Raw genomic sequence first — 23,178 nt, forward strand, 5'->3', positions numbered from 1 at the left:
CTGTGTGATTTGGGGAGGGGGCTGTGCCTGAAATCTATAATGTTTTCTTGTTTTTTAGATGTCCTGAGCTTGAGGTGGTTATCAAGAAACCTGCTCAAACTATATCGGTCTTCCTTATTGTTGGTTATGAGTCCAACTGTGTTTGTGTTGTCTGCATATTTAAAAATGATAACTGAGCTGTGGTGGGATGTGAAGTGGTTTGTGTGTAGAGGGAGAAGAGCCAGGGTGAGAACATGAGTTTAGGCAACAAAACCTCTTCGTTAGATGTGGGTAAAAACATAATGGTTGTGCTTTAATTACCTACGTCAACTAATACGTACGTGAACAACGTAACATAAGAAAAAACGTCACCAATGTAGCTTGAAAAACAAACAAATAAGAGACTTTACGGGACATTGGCCTCAAAGGACTCTGACCCATATACTGTACCTCTCCAACCACCGAAAGGTGTCTATCTCGCATTTCATACTACGTCACTTTTTGAGAGCATATCATAGTGACGCAGACACGTTTACATTGCACTCAGCACAGACTACATGGCATACAAATGACACGCAAAAAGCAAGAAAGGGTGTTCTTACTGTACGCTGATTGACCTGCAAATTGTCGAGTCATTAATAGGCCATTTGGTGAGAGCAGGCTGGAGGGGGAGATGAAAGGCTATTCATCTTAACCCTCTGTTGCCTTCTCCACAGGAAGCTCCTAATCCTGTGGCATATGCAGGGGTCGATGTTTATGTCCAACAGTTTATTGAAGAGACTGCGGGCGTAGGAGTGTGGTGACTCTAAGCGTTGTAGTGTGTGGTGGAGGGCTATGTTAACGGCATCCTCAACAGACATTTTGGCTCAGCAAACAAACTGACAAATATCTATCAGAGGGAGGGTGATGGATTTCATATAAGAGAGGATGATGCGCTCTAACACCTTCATGACCACAGATGCTATAGAGCAATTTGGTCTGAAGTCACTGACGCTGGGGGGTTTTAGTTAATTTTGGCACAGGGATTATGGTCGAGTCCGTGAAACACTGCGGAACATTGTTAGGGGGAGTTGTTGAAGATGTTAGTGAACATTGGAGCCAGCTGAGCTGCACAGTGGTTAAGTACAGCTGGACCGATCCTGTCTGGCTGCTGCTTTGTTTTCCTGAACGTGACCCTCACCTCACATGAATGTAAAGTGTTGTATTGGTACTTTTAATTAAGTACGTAAAGGAGTACTTCTTCCACCACCATCTAAATGTCTATTAATGTCTATATACCATGCCACGCCTGATACTCTAAACCTCTGCCCGGAGACATTAGAGGAAACTTTTTTTCTTTGAATGAATAACACATATTGGAAAATAATGGATGCTGGTGGCCTAGTTTGGGGAAAAGAATCTGTTATCATTGTAAAACATGTTTTGTCTTCCCAGCTGCTACAAAGCAGAGTCCAGAGGGAGAAGCTGTTAGGGGATCGGTCACAGTCTGTATGCCTCAAATCAATACGTTGCCACATGAAACACGTAAACCCAGAGAGAGACATTTCCCTTTGTGAGCCAGTGGGCATATAGGGAACTCCGGATCAACCACGTCAGGCAATTTACCATAACACTCCCCAGAGAGACCTTCTCATGTCAGAACAAAAGGAATCTGCCTTTATGTAACCAAGCCTGTAAAATCAGAAGCATAAAAGTCCCTGAAAACCTTTAATCACATGGGGTACTGACACACCCGCCATCACAGAAGCAAACAGGGGCAAGCAGTGAAACCAGAGATACCTCTAAAGTAGGCCATCAACTATTCATTCTGATGTGATACGCCGACACATATCAGGTGTGATGCGGTCTTTAGCCTCCGCTCGTCTTTACAGGAATCACTGCTGGCTGAGGCAGCAACGCCTCAGAGCCGTGACACAGATTGTTCAGAGGGAAGACATGGCTCCATGCATATTTCATGACGGTAGTCCACTTGTGGGATAGCTCATCGGCTGTTTTAGAGATTCTGGTGACAGGCGACCAAGACGCACACTCTATACCAAAAGGGATTGATGTTTTTTTTTAATGAATTAGTGAAGTGACTTATTAAGTGTCCTCCTGTAGGCTTTACTGACACGCCGTATAAGTAGCACAGCATGAAGAGGACTTTAGTTATCTATCCAGACAAGCTAGTATAATCCTTTATTTAAAGTCTCTCCACTAAAGAAGCAAACAGTGGCGATGAGCTTCTGAGCTGCGATATCAGCATTGTAATTACAAATAAAGAAGTCTGCCAGAGAGTGGGATGATCAGTCATTTATTAAAGTGTATAACACAAGAAAACGCTACCATTCATGCCATTGCTCACACTTTCAATCTTTCTCTTTTTCACCTACGTCCATGCATTTACTCAACTTTCACACTTAAAGGTGCTTTATGCATAATGCCAAGTTTATTACACAGCTACTCTGTGAATAAACCACATGAAATTGGCAGTAATCATTGACTCCCATATTAAATGAAAGGACATGTTTAGAAAAGGCAGTTGCTTTGTCTTCCACCCACCTACACATGCACACACACACACACACACACACACACACACACAAAACACACATGCAGTATATAGATTCTTACTCACTGTAACAGAGTTAGTTCACATTCAGATTGACAGAAATTGTGTATGCATTAATTGTCATATGTTGATTAAATGTGCTTGGAGGAATAAACCAAGTCATTTGTGCATTATTTCTGCCTTCATTCAACAGAGTAGATCAGAAGCATTCATTTTTCCATTTGATGTTTGTTTTTTCAATCCAGTACAACAAACCCACAAACAACATGGGTGTGAAAATTGAGCTGATCCCAAAACGTTTTCAAATTGCTTTGAAGTGAATTCCTGCTTTGTAATGGAAGACAAGGAAAATCACCCAATCCTCATAGTTGAGAAGCTGTAATCATCACAAGTTTTCGCTTGAAATTGTTCTTTTCTAATCGTTTGAGTTCCAGTCTTAACAAAACATTGCTTCACAAATGTCCTGTTGTTTTATTGGGCTCCTGTATTGGATTGTATTATATTGTAAAGCTGTTATTGTGTGAATCACCTCTGAACGAGCATTAAATGCTCATATGGTCTTTGATGTTGCAGTTGTAGCACCGGTTGACCTGGTTAAATTGTTTAAGCTCTTGCCTCGAGAATTTAATATAGTGTAGTTCTCCAGGAGCGCTGATTTTGAGCAATTTAAGCAGTGAAATTGGCACCTCATTCTTGATGTTGTGAAAATATGGTCAATGTGTTTTTCTTTACCTGAGGGGTTATCGTGGATCATCCATCACTTTTTTGTTTTGTAAATGCTTTAAACAGATAAACAACAGACATGATGCAAATTCAAGCTTGAACTTAAGGGAATAGTTTCATATTTTGTGAAATGCACTTTTCTCGCTTTCTTGCAGCGAGTTAGATCGATATATGCATATATGTGTTCAATATGAAGCTGGAAATGTGGAAAAATGGTAAAAACATAACATCAAGAACTGCATTTGAAATGAAGAACTTGAAGTCTCCACTTGTGTTTCTCTTATCTCAGTAACATTGGGTTTTAATCCTTGTTACACCTGCTGTAGTAGCTAAATATGGTGTTGTCTATCCAATTGCGGAACTTGGATACAGCAGTGTAAACTCCAGGAAACTGGGCGTCAGCACATCCTCTCCCCCAGGACACCAAGCCATAGATCCGGCCCTCACATACAAGCGGACCCCCAGAGTCCCCCTGAAACAGCAGCAAATAAGGGGACTTCAGCGATGACTGATATTTTACTGAACAAGAAACTTAAAGAATAGATTTGGTGATATTCTATATTTTTCTTATTGTCAAAAGATGTGTGGAGAGACAAAAACCAACACTGAGTTGATCCTACTAGCAAGCGTAGCAGCAAGTAGAAATGGCTTATTCCATGTACCATAGAGCTCCATTGTTGTCCAATTGATGCAGTATTTTTTTATTTCCATGAACGAGTAATGTAGTTTATTTTGACTCAACACACCATCCTGCTGCAGTAAATATTTAACATATTTCTAATATTTTATCAAATGTGTATTAATCCACAGCTGAAAATAATCCCCAACATATGCACAATTTTCTCCTGTTGAGTTTCGCCTGCCAAAAACAAATGCAATACATATGTGAGACCAGTGGGGAAATAATTATACAGACCATTTAGGCTATTTCAGTAAAATGTAAAATACTCCAATATAAGTAGAAGTTGTGCATTCAAAATGTTAAAAGTACATAGGTATCAGTAAAACTTAATGTTGACCTATATTAACTTATATTAACTTACGTTAAACGTTGCGGCAAACGTTATGTACGTAGGTGACGTAATTATGGTATTTCAAGCATGATCTTTTCCTAAAGTTTTGTTTCATTATTGGTTTGTTTTGTTTGAATTCACAATGTTGACCACATATTTAAAACCGTGAACGTAATTCTGGAGAAAATATGTTTCCCTCAAAACGTAATTGAGAATGCTGTTAAGTTTTGTGGGAACTTAATTTCTTAGTTAACAGGGTTTGTCAATGTTGTGCTAGATTATTGGATTATTATTAGCAAAGCATTAATGTAAAGCAGCATTTTATGTTGCAGCTGGTTGAAGTGGGAATAACTTCTTCACTAACTATATGTTGAAGGGTAGATGTAGTGTAGTAAACCGCAATCTCCAACTGGTGACCGATCCGCACACTGAGTACAACTAGGTCCTCTTACCTGACAGGCATCCTTTCCACCAGTACTGAAACCAGCACAGAGCATGTTTTCTGTGATGCTGCCGTCGAAGGACCCGCTGCTGTTGCACTGTTGTGTGGAGACGATGGGCAGCATGACAGTGCGGAGGGTGGAGGGGATCTGACCTCCATTGGGGCTGGTGTATCCCCATCCTGACACTCGACACAATCTGCCCACTGCTATGGAGGCGCCCTGCCGGGGCAGCAGAGCGATGGAAACGTAGCTGTTCAGATAGACCGGGGCCCTCAGCTGGAGAGATGGTGAACAGTTTGATCAGTAAACAGACCTCCCGAGAGCCACAGATGGAGTAACACACTCAAGAATCGGCCGATAGCACCTTTATAAGCATGATGTCATTGTTGGTGGTGATGGAGTTGTACTCCGGGTGGGGAAACAAAAGTTGAGGAAGAATTTCTTGCTCTGTGCCCTCATAGATGGTTAAAGAGTAGTCTCCCGCTACTATCATCATTTTGTTTACTCTGCAGAAACAAAAACGCTGTATCGGTTAAATGCTTCTTCAGGAATAGTTCAACATTCTGAGATCTATCTGTCTGTTAAACCTGACGCTACAGCCAGTAGTACAGCACACATTTGTACCTACGTTAATAACTGAAAATACAGAGCCTTTCACGACAGTATGTTGTCTGCAGTATGTCCCACTTCATACGTTTAGGGTGTCCCTATTTTGTTTTTAAAATATCCCATGATGTTGTTTATTCAACATTTATGTTTCAGTAGAAGGGCCGTGAGGCCGTCATATGCTTGCATCAGATTCCCGTACCACAGAGCTCCATTGTTACTGGTGCGCTTGTATCACTTTCAGGAACATTCTCTCAGTGTCGATAACCTCCTGAATTGCCTATTTGATATGGCTTGAAAGTACTGGATCTTCTCATGAAGCCCTGTATACACAGATTTACACACAGAGAAGTCAACACGAGGTCATCATATGTCAATAGGAATATTATTGTTGCTTGCAACTTCCTTACGAAAGGCAAAATCCGGGCACACGGTTTTACCGCTATATTATCCCAAAGGTTACACCACTTTTATATTCAGCAGACGTAAATCAAAAGAAGAAAAATTAGCTCACCCAATGTTACAGTGTGCTGCTGTGATTACCCAGTACTTATTTATCAAGGAGCCCCCACATAAGTGCTGACGCTGTGTTGTCTGTATCGACACAATGTACTTGATTGAATGTGGAACTGGTGCGTATCCTCCCACTATACGTTCCTGGACCTCCTTTTGACCTGTGACACACACCCAGAGGGAAACAAATACCATCTTAGATGGGATTTAGAGAGAGAAACACACATAACAGTCTAGAGGGAGCTAACACATTTGAAACATGATTACTGCAGCTGCAGCATCAGCAAGAACAATAAAGAAAACAACAGCTGACTTCAGTGCACAGATGCTCCCGGCTGAGCAGATCAATGAAAAACAATCTCACCTCTGAGGTACATTGATTCACAGTAAAGGATTAGTCTGACCATCATTATCTATCTGATGCTAACACAGGAGGGGTTTGAATCCTGCAGTAAAAAGCAGTGTTGTAAAGCAACTAAGTACATTTACTCAAGTCAAGTGCTGCACTTAAGTACAAATTTGAGGTACGGATGATTTACTGTCGTATTTCTTGTCACATTATACTTACATTTTGAGGATATTGCGGTACTTTTAACCCCAGATTACAGATTAAGATTGTACATACAAATGATACGATGATCTTGTAAAACGTGATGTACTATTACGGAATAAAAAAAGATAATCTTCACTTTTGCTAATAATACTTACATACTTTCACTTGAGTGGCGTTTTCAATGAAGGAATTTTACTTGGAAAGAGGTAGTTTTATATCACAGTGTTGCAACTCAATGGTTACATTTGACTCCTTTTAGGCCAAGGATTAAGTATTATTACGCCATCAGAGTTTGAAGCCTGGCATTACAGAGCAGGCTTTGACACAGCAGACCTTAACTGAATAAATGAAACAAGAACAGTCCAATCTTTTGAGACGTGGGGAGGATTTTGGGGCACTTGGACTCAGGACCATGGTATTTCTAGAATCCTGGCCATGAGAGTATCTACACTGTAAACATTTGAACATTTCTGTCAAAAATGTAAAGTGTACATCACAGCGACTGAGAGCCATCTCAGACACAGAAATGCCATCAGCAATGAAACAATTCCCTCTCATTACTGATCGAGATATTGACTCCAAGCCATAATTAGCAGCAGTGGTGCGTGTCAAGAACAAAATGGTAACTCTATCTATTCAGTATACATGGCATGGATTGGGTGTGCGTGAGACACACATACATACATGAGCATTAGAAAGCGTTATGTAATGAAGAACGATGTGTCTCCTAATGTGTGTAATAATGTGAGCTGAATCAAATATAAGATGTAATAACGTGTTATTTTTGGCTGCTGCACAAACTGCTAAACTGTGTTGTAGCAAGTCAATTGTATGTAATTCACTGCTTATGTAGTTAGCTGCCATTAATCCAGACAAATCTTCTTTTTCACATCCTCAGTCTGCAGTATTGTCTGCTGTGAAATTGCACTGTTCTGCTCGGTCCCAGATCCTAAAGACCCATTCAAGATGCCTATCGGTGTCTCCTTTCATGTTTTACCTTTGTGACATAATTGCCACAAAAGGAGGTGGTGGCCACAATAACTTATTGTTGTTGTGTTGTTCACCTTCATCTGTTGTTCCTGAGGTTTCAAATTATTTTGGTGACTAAGCATACTTTTACTGACCATTTCAAAAGCTCTTTATCTAAAAAGGTATCCTTTGATGCACCAAGTAAGATTGTGCATGTTACAGGAATTTATTTATTTTGAAAAGATTTCATGGCATATCTGCTCTTTATTAGATTGTGTGGAGCTTGGAGAAAATGACATGAACTAAGAGACTGGGCCGCTGATACCTACCTTGATACATGAGCAGCCACGGCGCCCCACAATGTGTATCACAAGAGTGTCATTACAAAAGACTTTACAAGGTGAGCCTAGCTGGATGTTAAAATATCACAACCCATGTGTCCATTTTAGAACTGAAATATTTTCAAGTTAAAAGTACAATATATGCCAATTCTGCCCTCCTCTTGTTCCTCTGTTGATGTGATTTATGATTTAAAGCTGTGAGACGCTCAGTCATGCCCAGATTAAAATGGCTCTGAGTCAAACTTTTTTGTCAAAAGACCGTCTCAAGGGAGGATCAGTACTGCCAATGCCACAGCTAAAAGGCAACCATCAAAACATTGATACAAGGGATGGCAATAACATATTAGATACACATTCAGCTCATTTAAATGCAGATTCAATTTATGAACCCCCCCCCCTCTAAAAAAGATGTCAACAGTATCCCAACATTCCTGTCATTGTAACCAAGAGGCTTCATGCACGAATAAACTCTAAAATTGAGATAAAGAAGCGTACTTACAGTTTACAGCCAGGACTTCAAACAGTACACAAAGCACTAAAGATGACAGGTCCATGGTGAGACAATGGGGAGAGCAGTCAGCACGCAGAGTGAGGAATCACCTGTGTACTGCGTGTCTGATCTTAACGTGAGGCCACACACCTGCACGCTCAGGTTTCTTATAGTTCCTTAGTTCCTATTTCTGTTTCCATGGTCACCTCCCTTGTCCTGGACAGATATATAATTGAAGATTCCACAGCACGCCCCATGTCTCAACTCTTCCATGACTTACTCAAGCTGCCCTAAACTTCATCATTGTTTATTTAATCACCCAGTTGACTGCAGGCCCATTTAAGGTCCCACAAAAGGTTAAGCATAGACTATGTTTCTTGTGTTGCCAGTTGTATCCTGCAGTACAGTTACTGTAATATTGTAGCCCTGTCAGCTATGTCCAATATTTGACATTTTGCAGCTTGTGATTGAAGCTCAGGATATGGATCAAACGGGCCGCTATCCCCCTGAATGAAAGGAGATGCAGTAAGAGTCTCTGCAGCTCTTCATCGCTCTACCTTCTCCTCTCACTTATTTCCTCAGGAAGGATTAATGAGGGTTTTGACTAATGGAAAGCAGCAACGGCTTTTGTCTTTGACTACATTGAGCCAGCGCTGCTGCTCCACATCTATTTTAGGAGTGGGTGTCATTAAAAATGGAGCACAGCTCAGACAGGTCTTGTCACTGCTACAATCCCTCTGTGGAGGTCCTGACCTCAGCTGGCTAATAGCCCTCTTTGTCGCCCTCTGTGCTACTGATAGCTGTGCTCTCACATCCCCAGAGTGCTGACCATTGCCTTTTGTCCCGCAATATCCCCTCTTCAGTCCAAGTTCTGTCATCATAGCACGTGGCTGCCAGCGGTCTCACATTCGTCCACCTGGCCGTAGCTTAAATTGTATTACATCTGTTACACTTGACAAAGGTTATAAACAAAACTCATCCTGAATGATTTTAGATGAGCTTGAGGATGGAAGTTAGTCTGTGTTGTTTTTAATTACTGACATTAGAAAAGACAACAACTAGAAAAATCCCTTAAAAAATAACTAATTTATGACACTGTGACAAAATGTTCACTGGCAAGGAGACATAGAGATACTCGTGGTTTACAGTATTGAATGGGGTGACGCTGACGTGTTTTCAGTGTGTCACTGTCATTACTTCTCATAAAGCACCAATTACTGTGCTGGCTTCCTGATGCATTTTGTCCTTGGAGAAAGGGTCTTCAGTTACAAATCTATTTGGCTAGTCAAAGGGGAATTCCTATGAGGTTATATATATATACACAAGTATTAGTATTATTAGTTGGTATTATATTAAGCCTATTTGTAAATCACTAATCCAGTCCTATGTTAAATGTAGCATTTTGAAGCCATGGTCATACAGTATCTGTAGCTAACAGTTTGATAAATCAGAACTAACGTGTTTAACAAACATGGGTGTAGTATAGCGGTACAGCGTGTGAATTGTTTGCCTATTGTAATGGAGAGAACTGAATGTACTACCAGAGAGTAATCTGAGTGCCGAGGTGAAATATTCTTTGAATTTTCTAAATGTAATTCATACAGATGTTTTTTACCTTGTTTTTGGTCAGTTGCAACGTGGTGTTGTATGTAGACACTATCCTTAACCCAGCCAAATGACAACATGTATCAATGTCTGTGTGTTGATTTGTAAATGAGACACGTTTGTTTATGAATATAAAATTAACTACAAAACCCAGAGTGTACTGCTATTCAGGTTTCTAAGTTCATTGATGCATTTTAATTGTGTCACTGTGATTCTTTATTAAAAATAATTATATCCACTACAGACACATAAGAATCAAGCTAATTAATACAAGCAAATCTAATCACGTCAACATGGTTATAACATTTACTGTATTCTGTCCATAATATGGTGATGGTGATGACCACCTAAAGGCGTTCCCATCCCAAATATCTTCATATCCCAAGGTGCAAGCAGATAACTAGAGCTTAGAAACAGTCATAATACACAAGAACACTTTAGCTTTGTCATGTTGTAGGTCATTTTCATTGTTGCAGCGTGAGATGGCACAAAACAAGACGAAAAGATCATTTTAACAAAAGATTTGAACATGGATACAATTACACTATAAAAGGCAACTAGAGAGCACTGATCTCACCAGTTGGACATACTCTGAAGGTTGCTGTGTCTGGGCTCACAGGTACGTAGAAGGTGATTCTAATCTTTAATAATTCAGGGCCGTACCCTCTATCACCAGTTTATTTTGTGGAATAAATGTTTAAATTGCATTATCATTCATTTAGTCATACATAGTCTAATGAGGGATCAACTGAGAGGAAATAAGGCAACAAAGTTGTACGTGTATAGCCTAACCATAATTAGCGACAATTCTTTTTCTTTTATTTCACACAAACACAATTAGATTAGATCAGGATTGTCAAAGTAATTAATTTAGTTGGCACTTATACACTGTGTATAATGTGCTTCTAAAAATGTTTCTGCATTACAGATGATAAATAAAAACATGGCTCTGCTGCAAAGCTCAACTGTGCTGTTGTTTTTGGCAGTCTCTGTGTCAGGTAAGTTCCTCAATCCCAAAATGTTTATACCTGAGTGCGTAATAAAAGGTATGAAATCCTGCTCAACATGTAGAACCACGTTGAAAGGGGCATTTACAGAACACTGGCTGACGTCAGGGTGAAAAAAGGAATTGTATTTATCCTATATCAAGAGTAATGGATATACCAAAACTCGGCCAACGGGGCCTTGAGACTCTCCAACCTCTCTTTAAGATTATAAAGAGCACAGAGCATTAAATATGAAATCAATTTGACATTTTTTGTAAAGAAAAATAAGTTACAGGGCACCTGTTCTCACTGTCTTCAGAGACCTTTGCACAGAGAATTATTGGGGGACAGGAGGTCACGCCCTACTCTATCAAATACCAGGCATCCTTGCAGTCCCGCGTTGGACAACACTACTGTGGAGGAACCTTAGTGCACCCTCAGTGGGTGGTCTCTGCTGCCCACTGCTGGAGACCGTAAGTACTGACACCATAAAATGAGGGAAGCATTGCTACAGTGAAGAAGTTAAATTGGCATTTTACTGTATTTTACAGTTAAAGGGTCGACACTGAATCACCTTTTGTCTGTTTTTCGCCATTAGGACAAGTCAGATGAAGGTGGTGCTGAGTGAACACAACCTGAATAAACCTGAGGGATTTGAACAGGTTTTTGAAGTCTTACAGATATTTTTCAGCAACTATAAATACAGGACATTCGACAACGACATCATGCTCATCAAGGCAAGTATAGGAGAGCCAGCCTGAAATATTGGGGCTCTTGACACATGCATACACTCTTCACTCGTGTTCGTAATTGATGAATAATGCCATTGCTTGGTGTGCATATGTAAGCCTGAACTTTAATTTGTGTTACAGCTGGATAGACCAGCACGGCTGAATGCCAATGTCCAGCCAGCTGTTTTGCCAGTTGTTAATAGCCGTCCTCTACGTTACAATGACGTCTGCACGGTCAGCGGCTGGGGTGTGACACAGATTTACAGTAGCTACCTCTCTCCTGCGCTACGTTCTGTGGACGTGAGACCTATATCTTTATGCCATTATTATTACTGGGGGATGATCACTACAAACATGTTGTGTGCTGGATCTCGATGGGGTGGCAAAGATTCCTGCCAGGTACAAAAACATTTCCTGTTGCATGGTCGGTGGATTGGGCGCTTGTGTTAAATGCTTTCACTGTTGCTTAATAACAATGCTGCATAATGTTTTCTTGCATATTACATATTATTTTATTATAATAATTAATATTTCCCTTTTTATTGCCCCTGCATGCTGTGTATTGTATGTTTCTGCGTTGCATGGTTTAATTAGTGCAGTACAATGTAGCATAATGATGCCCTGTGCAGCCGTGGTACATTTACCGTACTGTACTTAAGCACAGTTTTGATGCTATTAGTCAGAATCCAATAATACTATTTACACCAAAGAGGAATAGACAATGTGGCTTTTACACCCAAGTGCTATAGCAGGACAAAGACAAGCAACCAGGTGTCCATCGTTAATGCTATTTACACTTGACCTGGGCACACATTAATAATGTATGTATATGTAGCCTACTGTAGGCTATGTATATTTTTCCTAAACATAACCAAGTAGTTTTATTTCCTAAACATAAGCAAACTGTGACTGAACACTTAAAGGATGAATAATTAAAATCAGTGTAAAGTGTAAAAATACACTGAACAAACCCCAGTTTCCTGAATGAAAGTCCTGAGTTTGACCCATTAATCGTCACCCAACCTACTCTCTATATACGCTCTTTATGCCACTATTACTATGACTACTAAAGTTTTCTGCAGAAAGCCTTTCTGTTAGCTGACTATTGCTAAATGAAGTAGCATATTCAACTTGGCCCGGTGTAAATAGCAGAATTGCTGCGGTGTCACCAGCCCGGATGCAAAAACACACCCAATTACATTTTTATGTTACTTTATACCTTCTACTTCAGTGTAACTCTTTGAGGCACATACTTTTTATTTCACTACATTTATCTGACAACTTTAATTACTTTGCAGATTCACATTACTAACACACAATATAATTGACAAATATGATATGCTACATAAACAAAGCTCATATTACAACACATACAGATGGCGTGTGACTTCATTCTCTGCTGAGTACGCTATTACTCCACTATATCTTTACATTGCCAATAGTTGTTTGCTGCTATATGAATGCTCTGATTGTAGTATAAAGAACCTTTCAGTAACATGATATCACCACAGCTGTGTAGTGCATGTTGTCACTACTATGATCCCTTTTTTCATTATTACTTGTATCCTATTTCAGTAACTATTTTAGTTTATTTTGTTTGTCATCGCTAATGTGTCTTTGTGATCCACAGGGTGACTCTGGTGGTCCCCTTATTTGCAATGGCAAATTCGAGGGCATTGTCTCCTGGGGTATCAGCTGCGCAAACCCATACTACCCTGGAGTCTACACCAAAGTGAGGAATTACATCAACTGGATCAAAAGGATAATCAAATATAAAACATAATGAACAGTTGCCACAATCAAACAGCTGATTCACAACATTATGTTTAATGGCTTATTTTGTCACAAATGACTCTCTCTGTGTTTCGTACTAATTGTCAATATTACACATTGTTTAATTGCAATTCATGTTAGGATATGTTATATAGAGCCATGGTTATAAGTCATTTTTAGATATTTCCAGGTTTCCAAGAAATGTGTTGATATGCTTGCAATTCATTGATTTTTCGTCCATTGTTCTGATAGAGAAATAAGATAGAGAAATAAAGCCATTGTTATTATTTTATCATCATTATTATTATTATTATTATTATCATTATTGTAGTAGTTGTAGCACATATGTTAAAGCAGCTTAATCAGTAGAGTTGGGCAATGTGGTTAAAATTATTGATAATATTGAATTAACACCTAATTCATTGAATTTTTTTCAATACATACCAAAGTCCTGGGTCCTTTTCTAAAGTTACTACAAGCACTGAATCAATGAGTAAAGCATCCACAGTGACAATAAAGATGAGTTCTTATGAGGATATGATGAATCTCTTGCATGGCATCACAAGAATCAAAACAGTTAATGAATTACATTCTCACATACTGCATCCACAATGTTATGTCTAAACAAAAGCCATGAAGAAGACAACTGGATCAAAATACTTTATCATGAGCCCTAAAAGGCCAAAAGAGTTCAATGAGCTTAGAACAGAGTTCAGAGTAGGAGCATCCCTCATGGCAAAGAATAAGGAACGGTCATTACCAGTAAGTCATTATTTCTGCCGATTGAATTTCATAAAGCTGTCCATGCATTTATGACGTAGACAATACTTCAACATTGCTGATAGACTCTTCCGATGATTTATTTTGGAAACAAGTAAAAGAAAAACTGGTATGTTGTCCAAAACAATGGCTCAGCTGCTTATGTAGATTAGTTGTTCTAAATCAGAGCTCAGACTTGCACACTTCTGGCCATTAACACTGATCACAGCTTAGCTATTCAATTGACTATACCAATATGTACTAATGTCTAAGTGTACCTTACCTCTTTTACTCCAAGTTATGCATACATGTTTGACCATTTTTGATAGATACAGCACACATAAGTGTTTACATAATCTAGCCATTGCAAATTATGTCTGTTTGGTATAAAAATCAATTAGCAGACAGCAAACTCGATTTAAATTGCGACTTGAATGACCTCTCAATTGCAGTTTTCCGTGTTGGATATTGTTTCTTTCGGATTGGCCTACAAAAATACGTCATCTTCGTCGCCTGACATTCTCGCGCATGCTCAGTAACAGCTGTTTTGTTTACCATAACGCTGTCCTTGCCTGAGGTACCCGAGGACAGCCTGACACAAGCGGAGCACAGCCTTTTGGCCCTCCGGGTGAATTATGTCTGTGAAACACGCTATTAGCCGGGGGCTCGAGTTGGGCCGGTCGGTCTTTCAGCTGGGTCTCCTCAAATCGGGTGGCCGGTTCGCAGCAAAGCTCCGAGCTGACCGTGTAGGGCCGTCGGCCCGCACCGTTCAGCCTCAGGCTTTCCTGCCGTCTCGGTACCGCTATTTCCGCACCTCTCTGAAGGGCCTGGCCGCCCAGCTTCAGTCCGCCGGTTTCAGGAGAAGGTTTGGCGGCGGGTCCCCGCGGAACAGGGCCGTGTTTTTGGCTTTCGGTCTCGGCGTGGGGCTCATCGAACAACAGCTTGAAGATGACAGCAGGAGTGCGGCGACATGTGATGAGATCCAGGTATGCTGTCCCTACGTAAAGTGTTGTTCTTAGTAACACTACTGTGCTAAAGTAGTTTTGGAGTACTTGTAACGTTAATTTACTTGGGTATTTTCATGTTATGCTACTTCTAATCCACTACATTTAACTGACAACAACCATATTTACTTTATTTTCTTGCCGATTGAGATTTTATATACAAAACACAATTGTAAAAATTATACATTGTTGTTCACAAAGTTGTTCACCTGCTTTGCACTAATTGCCTACTACTGCTTCTACTACTACTACTAGAACTATTACTACTACTATTACTGCTTCTACTACTACTACTATTACTGGTACTACTATTACTACTAGTAGTGTGATGCTTTTGAAGTCATAGCCAGTTGATGTGGTTAAGTCTGTAAACGCCTTTTGATAACATCTATATTTATTATGTGTTGAGAAATATTTCTGTGTTAAAGCTCCAAAAACTTTATTGGACTTCAACTGGTCGAATGTGCACACATCTACCTTTCTGCATCTTCTTGTTTTTCTGCAAAATATTTCTCCCCATTTGCAGGCGGTGTTCAGGAAGAAAAGATTCCAGAGGCCATTCAAGCCATGCACCTCTGGGTATAAACTGGAGGATTACATTATCGGTAGTCAGATTGGGAAAGGCTCCAATGCTGCTGTGTACGAGGCTGCGGCTCAGTTTGCCCCTCAGGAGAGTAACAGCAAGTGCTCCCTGGTTCAGCTGGGAGAAGATGAAGAGGAGACGGCTCGATCTCCGACATGCTGCTCGCTTAGAAACTTCCCTATGGCTATCAAGATGATGTGGAACTTTGGGGTCGGTATTCCACAATATTCTACACTTCCCCCCCCCCCCCCCCCACAATGTTAGGTGTTAGGCAAACAGATGACCGGAACAAATCAGCGCTGACAGGTATTTTTGATGCCATTTGTTTGCAGGCAGGGTCGTCAAGTGAGGCGATATTAAAGTCCATGTCACAGGAGCTGGTGCCTGCAGGCCCCCTGGCCCTAAAGCTGGAGAAAGAAGAAATCACTCTGGATGGGTACGTGTTACACTTTCAGTGCTTTTGTCGGTCATTCCTAGTCCTGGAGACCTGAACACGGTGTAGGAAGGAATGCTGAACTGCTGTGATCTCTCTACATGCAGACATTTTGGAGTCCTGCCCAAGAGAGTGTTGGCACACCCGAATGTGATCAGAGTGCACCGGGCTTTCACAGCGGACGTCCCATTGCTACCAGGTGCTGAAGAAGAGTATCCAGCCGTGCTGCCAGCCCGGCTTAACCCTGCTGGTTTGGGCAACAATCGCACTCTTTTCCTCGTCATGAAGAAGTAAGACCTGCCATCTTTCACCCTCTCACAATGATTTCATTTATTTTTACTATTGCTAATAATATGCAGGCCATACATGGTATCAAATAGTGGCTTTGATTTCATGAAAATCTTACAGGATTACAACTTTAAGAGGTGTATACAAGAAAACCTGAGGCATGCAGTTGAGTAGGACTAATATGCTGTCTTCTTCCGTGCTGTAGCTACCCGTCCACACTGCGTCAGTACCTGGAAGTGTCCACACCAGGCCGCAGGCAGGGCTCTCTGATGGTGCTGCAGCTCCTCGAGGGGGTTGACCACCTGTGCAGACAGGGTGTTGCTCACAGGGATCTCAAATCAGACAATGTGCTGTTGGAGTTTGACTCGGGTTAGATCGACATTAAGTCATTAAGAGAACAATCCAGACATCAATTAGAGATCTGATTCCATCAGTTCTATGTAAAACAGTTAAATTGATTTTGCTTTTATGCAGACGGATGCCCTCGTTTAGTGATTACTGACTTTGGCTGCTGCCTGTCACAGAGTGACTCTAATCTACAGCTGCCATTCAACAGCATATGGGTCAACAGAGGCGGGAATGCCTCCCTCATGGCCCCCGAGGTAGGCTTAAGTAGCTCTTGATGGAACCTTTCACAGTTTGTATACAATGGCGATGCACAAAAGTGTGCGCATGCAGTTTGGCAACGGACGTACGGTGGAGAGCCATAGCTTGTCAAGCTATGCGAGGCCATTAACCACCAAAGATCATGAATGAACCTACACATTTATTATATTTTTGAAACCATACAAAAGGAACAAACATATGACAAAAGTTTCACAGACCAAGAAAAACAACCACTTGTACAATAATACAAGTCATTACAGTTGATCGTAATTTTACTTTTCTTGAATAACCACACATTAAATTCCTATCATGATGCGTCTGCCCAAAGGTGGCCACTGCAGTTCCAGGGTGTGGTGTGGTGATTGACTACAGCAAGGCGGATGCCTGGGCAGTGGGGGCCATCTCCTATGAGATATTCGGCCAGCCTAACCCATTCTATCGAGCTGTGGGACTGGAGAGCAGGAACTACCAGGAGAAGCAGCTTCCTCCTCTGCCCTCTGGCGTTTCAGCTGATGTGCAGTTAGTGATCCGATTCCTCCTCAGCAGGAGCCCAAGCAAGGTAATATATATATATATATATATATATATATATATATATATACTGTAAGTTAACAATTTAATCATAAACACATTGGTTGTATAGGTGTGAATGGTGATTACACAGCCTGCTCAGTTAAATCCCCTGCAGACTGCGTGGACACCACCCACTGAGAAGTGGTTTCAAATAAAAATGTATTCTGATTCAGATACAGCCCTGCTACAATACATTTATACTGTATGTTAATTGTCACTCTGCAGCGCCCCAGTGCCCGTGTGGCAGCTAACATGCTACATCTTAGCCTCTGGGGACGGAAGGCCTTGGCCAACCACGACAGCGTTGGCATGAGGAAGCTGGCCGATTGGCTGCTGTGTCAGTCTGCTGTGGTCCTCCTGAAGGGCTGCGGTGGACCCAGTGGCAACATGGTGGAGGCGGAGCTTCAGAGGAGCTTCCTGTCTAACCTGGACCTGGAGGACCTGCGCACCGCTGTGGGCTTCCTCCTGTATGGACGAGAGCAGCAGCAGACCTGCATTCTGTCTGCATAAATCCACTCCCACTCATTCAGACACACAGCTTAGGAGTGAATGAGAGTGAATATTTTCTTTTACAAGCTCTAATGCACTTTAGATATTTGCTGGGAAATACCCTAAGCTACGGTTATTGTTCCCTGTGTGTTTGATTAAAATTTGTCTGTGTTGAGGTTTCTGGCTGATGAAGGTGAAGGTAAAAGCAGATCATTTAAATTAGAGTAAAAAGTGCATAATTTAGGCCCTACTGTGTAGGGCAACATTAAGTTTGACATATTCACAGGTAACATGCAGCCCTTACACAACTAGTTTGTCCATCAAACTGTCAGCTAAAAACTAGTTGGGTGTCTGTGGCCCTAACAATCTATTAATTTCCTATTTAAAATGCATGAAAGAACACCCCAACATGTTACTACATAGTTATTTTAATAATAATGGTAGGTGGCATGGATAATGCAGATTATTGGCCGACTTTAAGGATGTGATTTTGTTTCATTTATGTTCCAGTGGTTTGCACTTTCTCAGAGCAATTATTATGGTTTACTGGTGTTTGTTTGTTGTATTCTAGTAAATTATATATAAAAAGAATGATGATTTGAATAATGTTTTAACCCTTCACACTTCACTATGATCTGTTAGATCTCAAAACAAGTCACAGCAAGCCTACACATTTGGCACCATGACAGGCATACAATATACAGGGTGTGTAAGTTTTCTTACTGAAGATGGTGAAAAATATTTTAGATACACGTAGATGTTTTTCTGCAGTTTCAGAATAAAAGTACCTGTCTGAAAAGACGTATGAATGGATTTGTGCAAATTATTGCTTTCTAGGTTTACATCTCTGAGAGTCAAGTGAATTTACATACATTTATCAATTTCAAAAGGTTGGTGGCTAAAACATAAGATGTTCTAGCAACAGATGGGGGGGGGGGGGGACAGTGGTCATCTGGCAAAGGGAAGCAATAGCTCAAATATGTTGACAGGTTTTTAACTCTAAATATAGCACATTTAATGTTGAGATTAAATAGTAATATCAAGAGTATCTAGTTTCCGTATCTTTAAGTATTTCAGGATAGGCAGGCGGGTTGTAACGTTGGAGAGAGTTAGGTTTGATCATACCATACTGTTGTGAGATAGCTAATGTTTTATCTTAGCTCTCTCCAGTCTCTAGCTCTGTGCCAGTAAAAGTTGCAGATTGATTGATGGATGGATGTCATATTATTTGTTGAAATCAGTTGGTACTAGCCTACATAGGCACACATACAGCTGGTCATATTGCTTTATAGGTGAAAAAGATGATTGGAATTTACTTAGCTTATAGTGTTAAATAGGTGCACGAAATGACGGGATGTGATTTAAAAGGGTTGAAAAGGCCTTCATCTTGACTAAAAGTAGAACTCAAACACTGTGTACTGCAAAACTTGACATGCAATTTACTACGGGGGGGTTTGTTTTTTCTGCACAGCTACTGCACAGTACAGTTTTCACATCGGGTGATATCCGAAGATATAGAATTAAGTATTTCAAGATTATGGACAAACCACCTGCAACTAATCGTTTCTCGTCAGTATTCACAAAAATATTAAGTAAAAAGAAGGTTTAATAAATAACACAAAACAACTTATCTTTACAGAAACTTTATTTAGGACAGAGCCAAACTGACATTTTAATGACTGACTCTGAACATATGCAAGCTGGTAATGAATAGACAATAGACACTGTTTGGAATGTGCTTAAGAACAAATTAAGACATTTGTTTCGAGTTTAACTGGTGCTTTTATGTTCCTTTTAGTATTCCTCTCCCTCTTCCTCTCCCTCACCCTCAATAGAGTCGACTCCAACCTCCTCATAATCCTTCTCCAGAGCTGCCATGTCCTCTCTGGCCTCAGAGAACTCTCCCTCCTCCATACCCTCTCCCACATACCAGTGCACAAAGGCACGCTTAGCGTACATCAGGTCAAACTTGTGGTCAAGCCGAGCCCAGGCCTCTGCAATAGCAGTGGTGTTGCTCAGCATGCACACGGCCCTCTGGACCTTGGCCAGGTCTCCACCAGGAACTACAGTGGGGGGCTGGTAGTTGATGCCAACCTTGAAACCAGTGGGGCACCAGTCCACAAACTGGATGGAGCGCTTGGTTTTGATGGTGGCAATGGCAGCATTAACATCTTTGGGCACCACATCACCACGATACAAAAGGCAACAAGCCATGTATTTGCCGTGGCGAGGGTCGCATTTTACCAATTGATTGGCTGGTTCAAAGCAGGAGTTGGTGATTTCTGACACTGAGAGCTGCTCATGGTAAGCTTTCTCAGCAGAGATGACGGGGGCATAGGTGGCCAGAGGGAAGTGGATACGGGGATATGGCACCAAGTTGGTCTGGAACTCGGTCAGATCAACATTGAGGGCGCCGTCGAAACGAAGGGAAGCAGTGATGGAGGACACAATCTGACTGATTAACCTGTTCAGGTTGGTGTAAGAGGGACGCTCGATATCGAGGTTTCTACGGCAGATATCGTAGATGGCCTCGTTATCTACCATGAAGGCACAGTCGGAATGCTCCAGGGTGGTGTGGGTGGTCAGGATGGCGTTGTACGGCTCTACCACAGCGGTGGACACCTGGGGAGCTGGGTAGATGGAGAACTCCAGCTTGGACTTCTTGCCGTAGTCGACAGACAGACGCTCCATCAGCAGAGAGGTGAAACCAGAGCCGGTGCCACCTCCGAAGCTGTGGAAAACCAGGAAGCCCTGAAGGCCGGTGCACTGGTCCGACTGAGGACAGAGAGGGAGAGACAGTGATTTGACTCGAGATACAGCTATATCATTTCATTTGATATTTTAACAAAAAATAAAATCTGGAATTAATCCCTCCTATGTTACCCACCAGTTTGCGGACCCTGTCCAGCACTATGTCGATGATCTCTTTGCCGATGGTGTAGTGTCCACGGGCGTAATTGTTGGCAGCATCCTCCTTACCAGTGATCAGCTGCTCAGGGTGGAACAGCTGGCGGTAGGTACCAGTGCGCACCTCATCTAAGGAGACAGATCCAATCAGAAATGAATTGAGGGATTGGCTAAATTAACTCATGACACAACTGTGTTTTCTATATTTCGTGAGTGTTTACCGATGACGGTGGGCTCCAGATCCACAAAAACAGCCCTGGGGACGTGCTTTCCAGCTCCGGTCTCACTGAAGAAGGTGTTGAAGGAGTCGTCTCCTCCTCCGATAGCTTTGTCACTGGGCATTTGTCCGTCTGGCTGGATCCCATGTTCCAGGCAGTAAAGCTCCCAGCAGGCATTGCCAATCTGGACACCAGCCTGACCGACGTGGATGGAGATACACTCACGCTGGAGTGGGGAGAAAGAAGATTTGGATTAATAAATAAATTATAATAATAAATAATATTGAATCTTGCAGTGCTTACAAAGGAAACCACAACCAGTGCTGCTAATTAAAATGGAGGATTGTCTCTGAGAGATTTAAATGGACCTTTAAATGGACGCTATATACAGATCAGCACAAACTGCTTTGAATAATTCTTACCTCATTGCATGAAAGGCTTTCATTGTTACACCAGAGTCTATTATCTATGATATCTTGTCTGACTGGGGTTCAGTCTGTTATGTTTTACACGAGCCCATTCATTTTCTGCTGCGACACGAGACGGCCTGGGATTACTGTGCGGAGAGGATTATCTAGGTCAGACACGATGCAGAGCTGTCTCCTCAAAAAGCCACATTCCCACTAACATTTACGTGTCATTTTTCATTTCTATTTTATTTTATTGTAGAATATTTACAAAATAGAGATCAGATTTTAAAGGTGGCTTCATTTGATGTGACGCACAAAGACAGCCAACGGGATTTATCGGTGCACAGGAAATAATCTTCAGAAACAGGACAGGTGAATTGATGGAACATATATTAATATAAAAGCTCTGATATAAAAACTGCACAAACTGGTACGTTAGTGTGAAACCAAAGCTATCTGAGAAGATTCAGACGGGTTATTTGTATTGGGCGTTTTGTCGTGCAGGAATGCACACGTGAAACCCTCGTTTTTTGTTTTTGTTTTGTCATATAGCAGGATTATGGACAATGAAACGATTTATAGTCATTGTGGGCTGCAGAATATGTCGGGACATCAAAAGGTACATTTGGATAAATCTCGTATAGACGAACTATTCTTCTCCCCATCCATTTTGATGTAGTTTAGACTACAATCGATAAACAATACATCTGGGAATAAAAATGTTAGAAATGATATTTAAAATCGCACTTACCATGATGGCTTGTCGCTATTATGCAATGTAATGAGACAAGTCTGAGGAGTGTTTGCGTCTGAGCTGCGCGGTGTCTGAAGCGGATCTGCTGATGCTGACGCACACTCTGCCTCTGGAGGACGACAGGTGAAGTGCGCATGTGAACCTTCTCCTTCTGCCGCAGTAACACGTCCACGTTTCACGTCCACAACCACACTTTGGTTGAGATACGGCTTTGTGGTGATGATTTGGTCCAGCGGGCTACACGTCCAATAGATTCAAAAATAGGAGAACTAGAATATTTCATGTATATGTTATCTAATAGGATACACTTAACGACTGTCTACATTTTGCTGAACGTTTTTAATAAAAGGCCATGATGTTGAATACACTCAGCTAATGCGTCACATTGTCTTGAATGTGGAGCCAATAAAAATAGCCCTACACAATTCTTGAGCATCAATATTGTGCTTTTTTTAAATTGAGGTTGTGACTTAATAGCAGCTATTTATGTCACAGTACTGGCTACTGACCAGTAATTTACTGTAAATGTACAGTCAAATATTTTACATTGTACAGTTTACACATGAATTCTACAGCAGCATCCAGAAAAATCACTGCAACCTGCACATAAAGTGAAGTTACAGTTAAGTACAGCAATTCTACAGTAGCATACCGATTTATTTACAGTAATCTGGTAGACATTTATTGTGAAGTTACAGTTAATTACAGTAATTCTATAGCAACATACTTCTAAATCACTGTAATATACTGGCATTGTTACTGTGAAGTCAAAGTAAACAGCTGTCATTAACAATAATTGACTGTGAAAATGATAAAATACCTTGCTGTGAAAATATAGCAACTATAGCCAGTAATTTGCTGTGAATTCACAGTCAAAT

General features: G+C 41.1%; 4 protein-coding genes across 4 annotated transcripts; 2 read left to right on the forward strand and 2 right to left on the reverse strand.

Moving 5' to 3' along the window:
* Positions 1-3,554: 3,554 nt before the first annotated feature.
* Positions 3,555-8,245, reverse strand: LOC116382500 (trypsin). The gene is made up of 5 exons (XM_031845598.1): positions 8,191-8,245; positions 5,830-5,989; positions 5,074-5,215; positions 4,719-4,985; positions 3,555-3,725 (listed from the first exon to the last, which is right to left on the reverse strand). Exons 1-5 carry the CDS (start codon positions 8,243-8,245, stop codon positions 3,555-3,557), a joined length of 795 nt encoding a protein of 264 aa, XP_031701458.1.
* Positions 8,246-10,714: 2,469 nt separating this feature from the next.
* On the forward strand, positions 10,715-13,286 carry LOC116382465 (trypsin). The gene is made up of 5 exons (XM_031845543.1): positions 10,715-10,784; positions 11,092-11,245; positions 11,371-11,509; positions 11,645-11,902; positions 13,134-13,286. The coding sequence occupies exons 1-5, from the start codon at positions 10,715-10,717 to the stop codon at positions 13,284-13,286; spliced, it is 774 nt and encodes a 257-aa protein (XP_031701403.1).
* A 1,287-nt stretch (positions 13,287-14,573) lies between these two features.
* On the forward strand, positions 14,574-18,812 carry pink1 (PTEN induced kinase 1). Its single transcript, XM_031844646.1, has 8 exons — positions 14,574-15,021; positions 15,566-15,832; positions 15,955-16,058; positions 16,163-16,345; positions 16,549-16,712; positions 16,818-16,945; positions 17,278-17,508; positions 17,748-18,812. The coding sequence occupies exons 1-8, from the start codon at positions 14,671-14,673 to the stop codon at positions 18,030-18,032; spliced, it is 1,713 nt and encodes a 570-aa protein (XP_031700506.1). The 5' UTR covers positions 14,574-14,670; the 3' UTR covers positions 18,033-18,812.
* Positions 18,813-19,638: 826 nt separating this feature from the next.
* Positions 19,639-22,400, reverse strand: LOC116382008 (tubulin alpha chain). Its single transcript, XM_031844647.1, has 4 exons — positions 22,298-22,400; positions 21,140-21,362; positions 20,899-21,047; positions 19,639-20,786 (listed from the first exon to the last, which is right to left on the reverse strand). The coding sequence occupies exons 1-4, from the start codon at positions 22,298-22,300 to the stop codon at positions 19,806-19,808; spliced, it is 1,356 nt and encodes a 451-aa protein (XP_031700507.1). The 5' UTR covers positions 22,301-22,400; the 3' UTR covers positions 19,639-19,805.
* Positions 22,401-23,178: the final 778 nt, after the last annotated feature.

This window comes from Anarrhichthys ocellatus, unplaced genomic scaffold, assembly GCF_004355925.1.
Source record: "Anarrhichthys ocellatus isolate YVR2014 unplaced genomic scaffold, GSC_Weel_1.0 scaffold5, whole genome shotgun sequence".
NCBI classification, from domain to species: Eukaryota; Metazoa; Chordata; class Actinopteri; order Perciformes; family Anarhichadidae; genus Anarrhichthys; species Anarrhichthys ocellatus.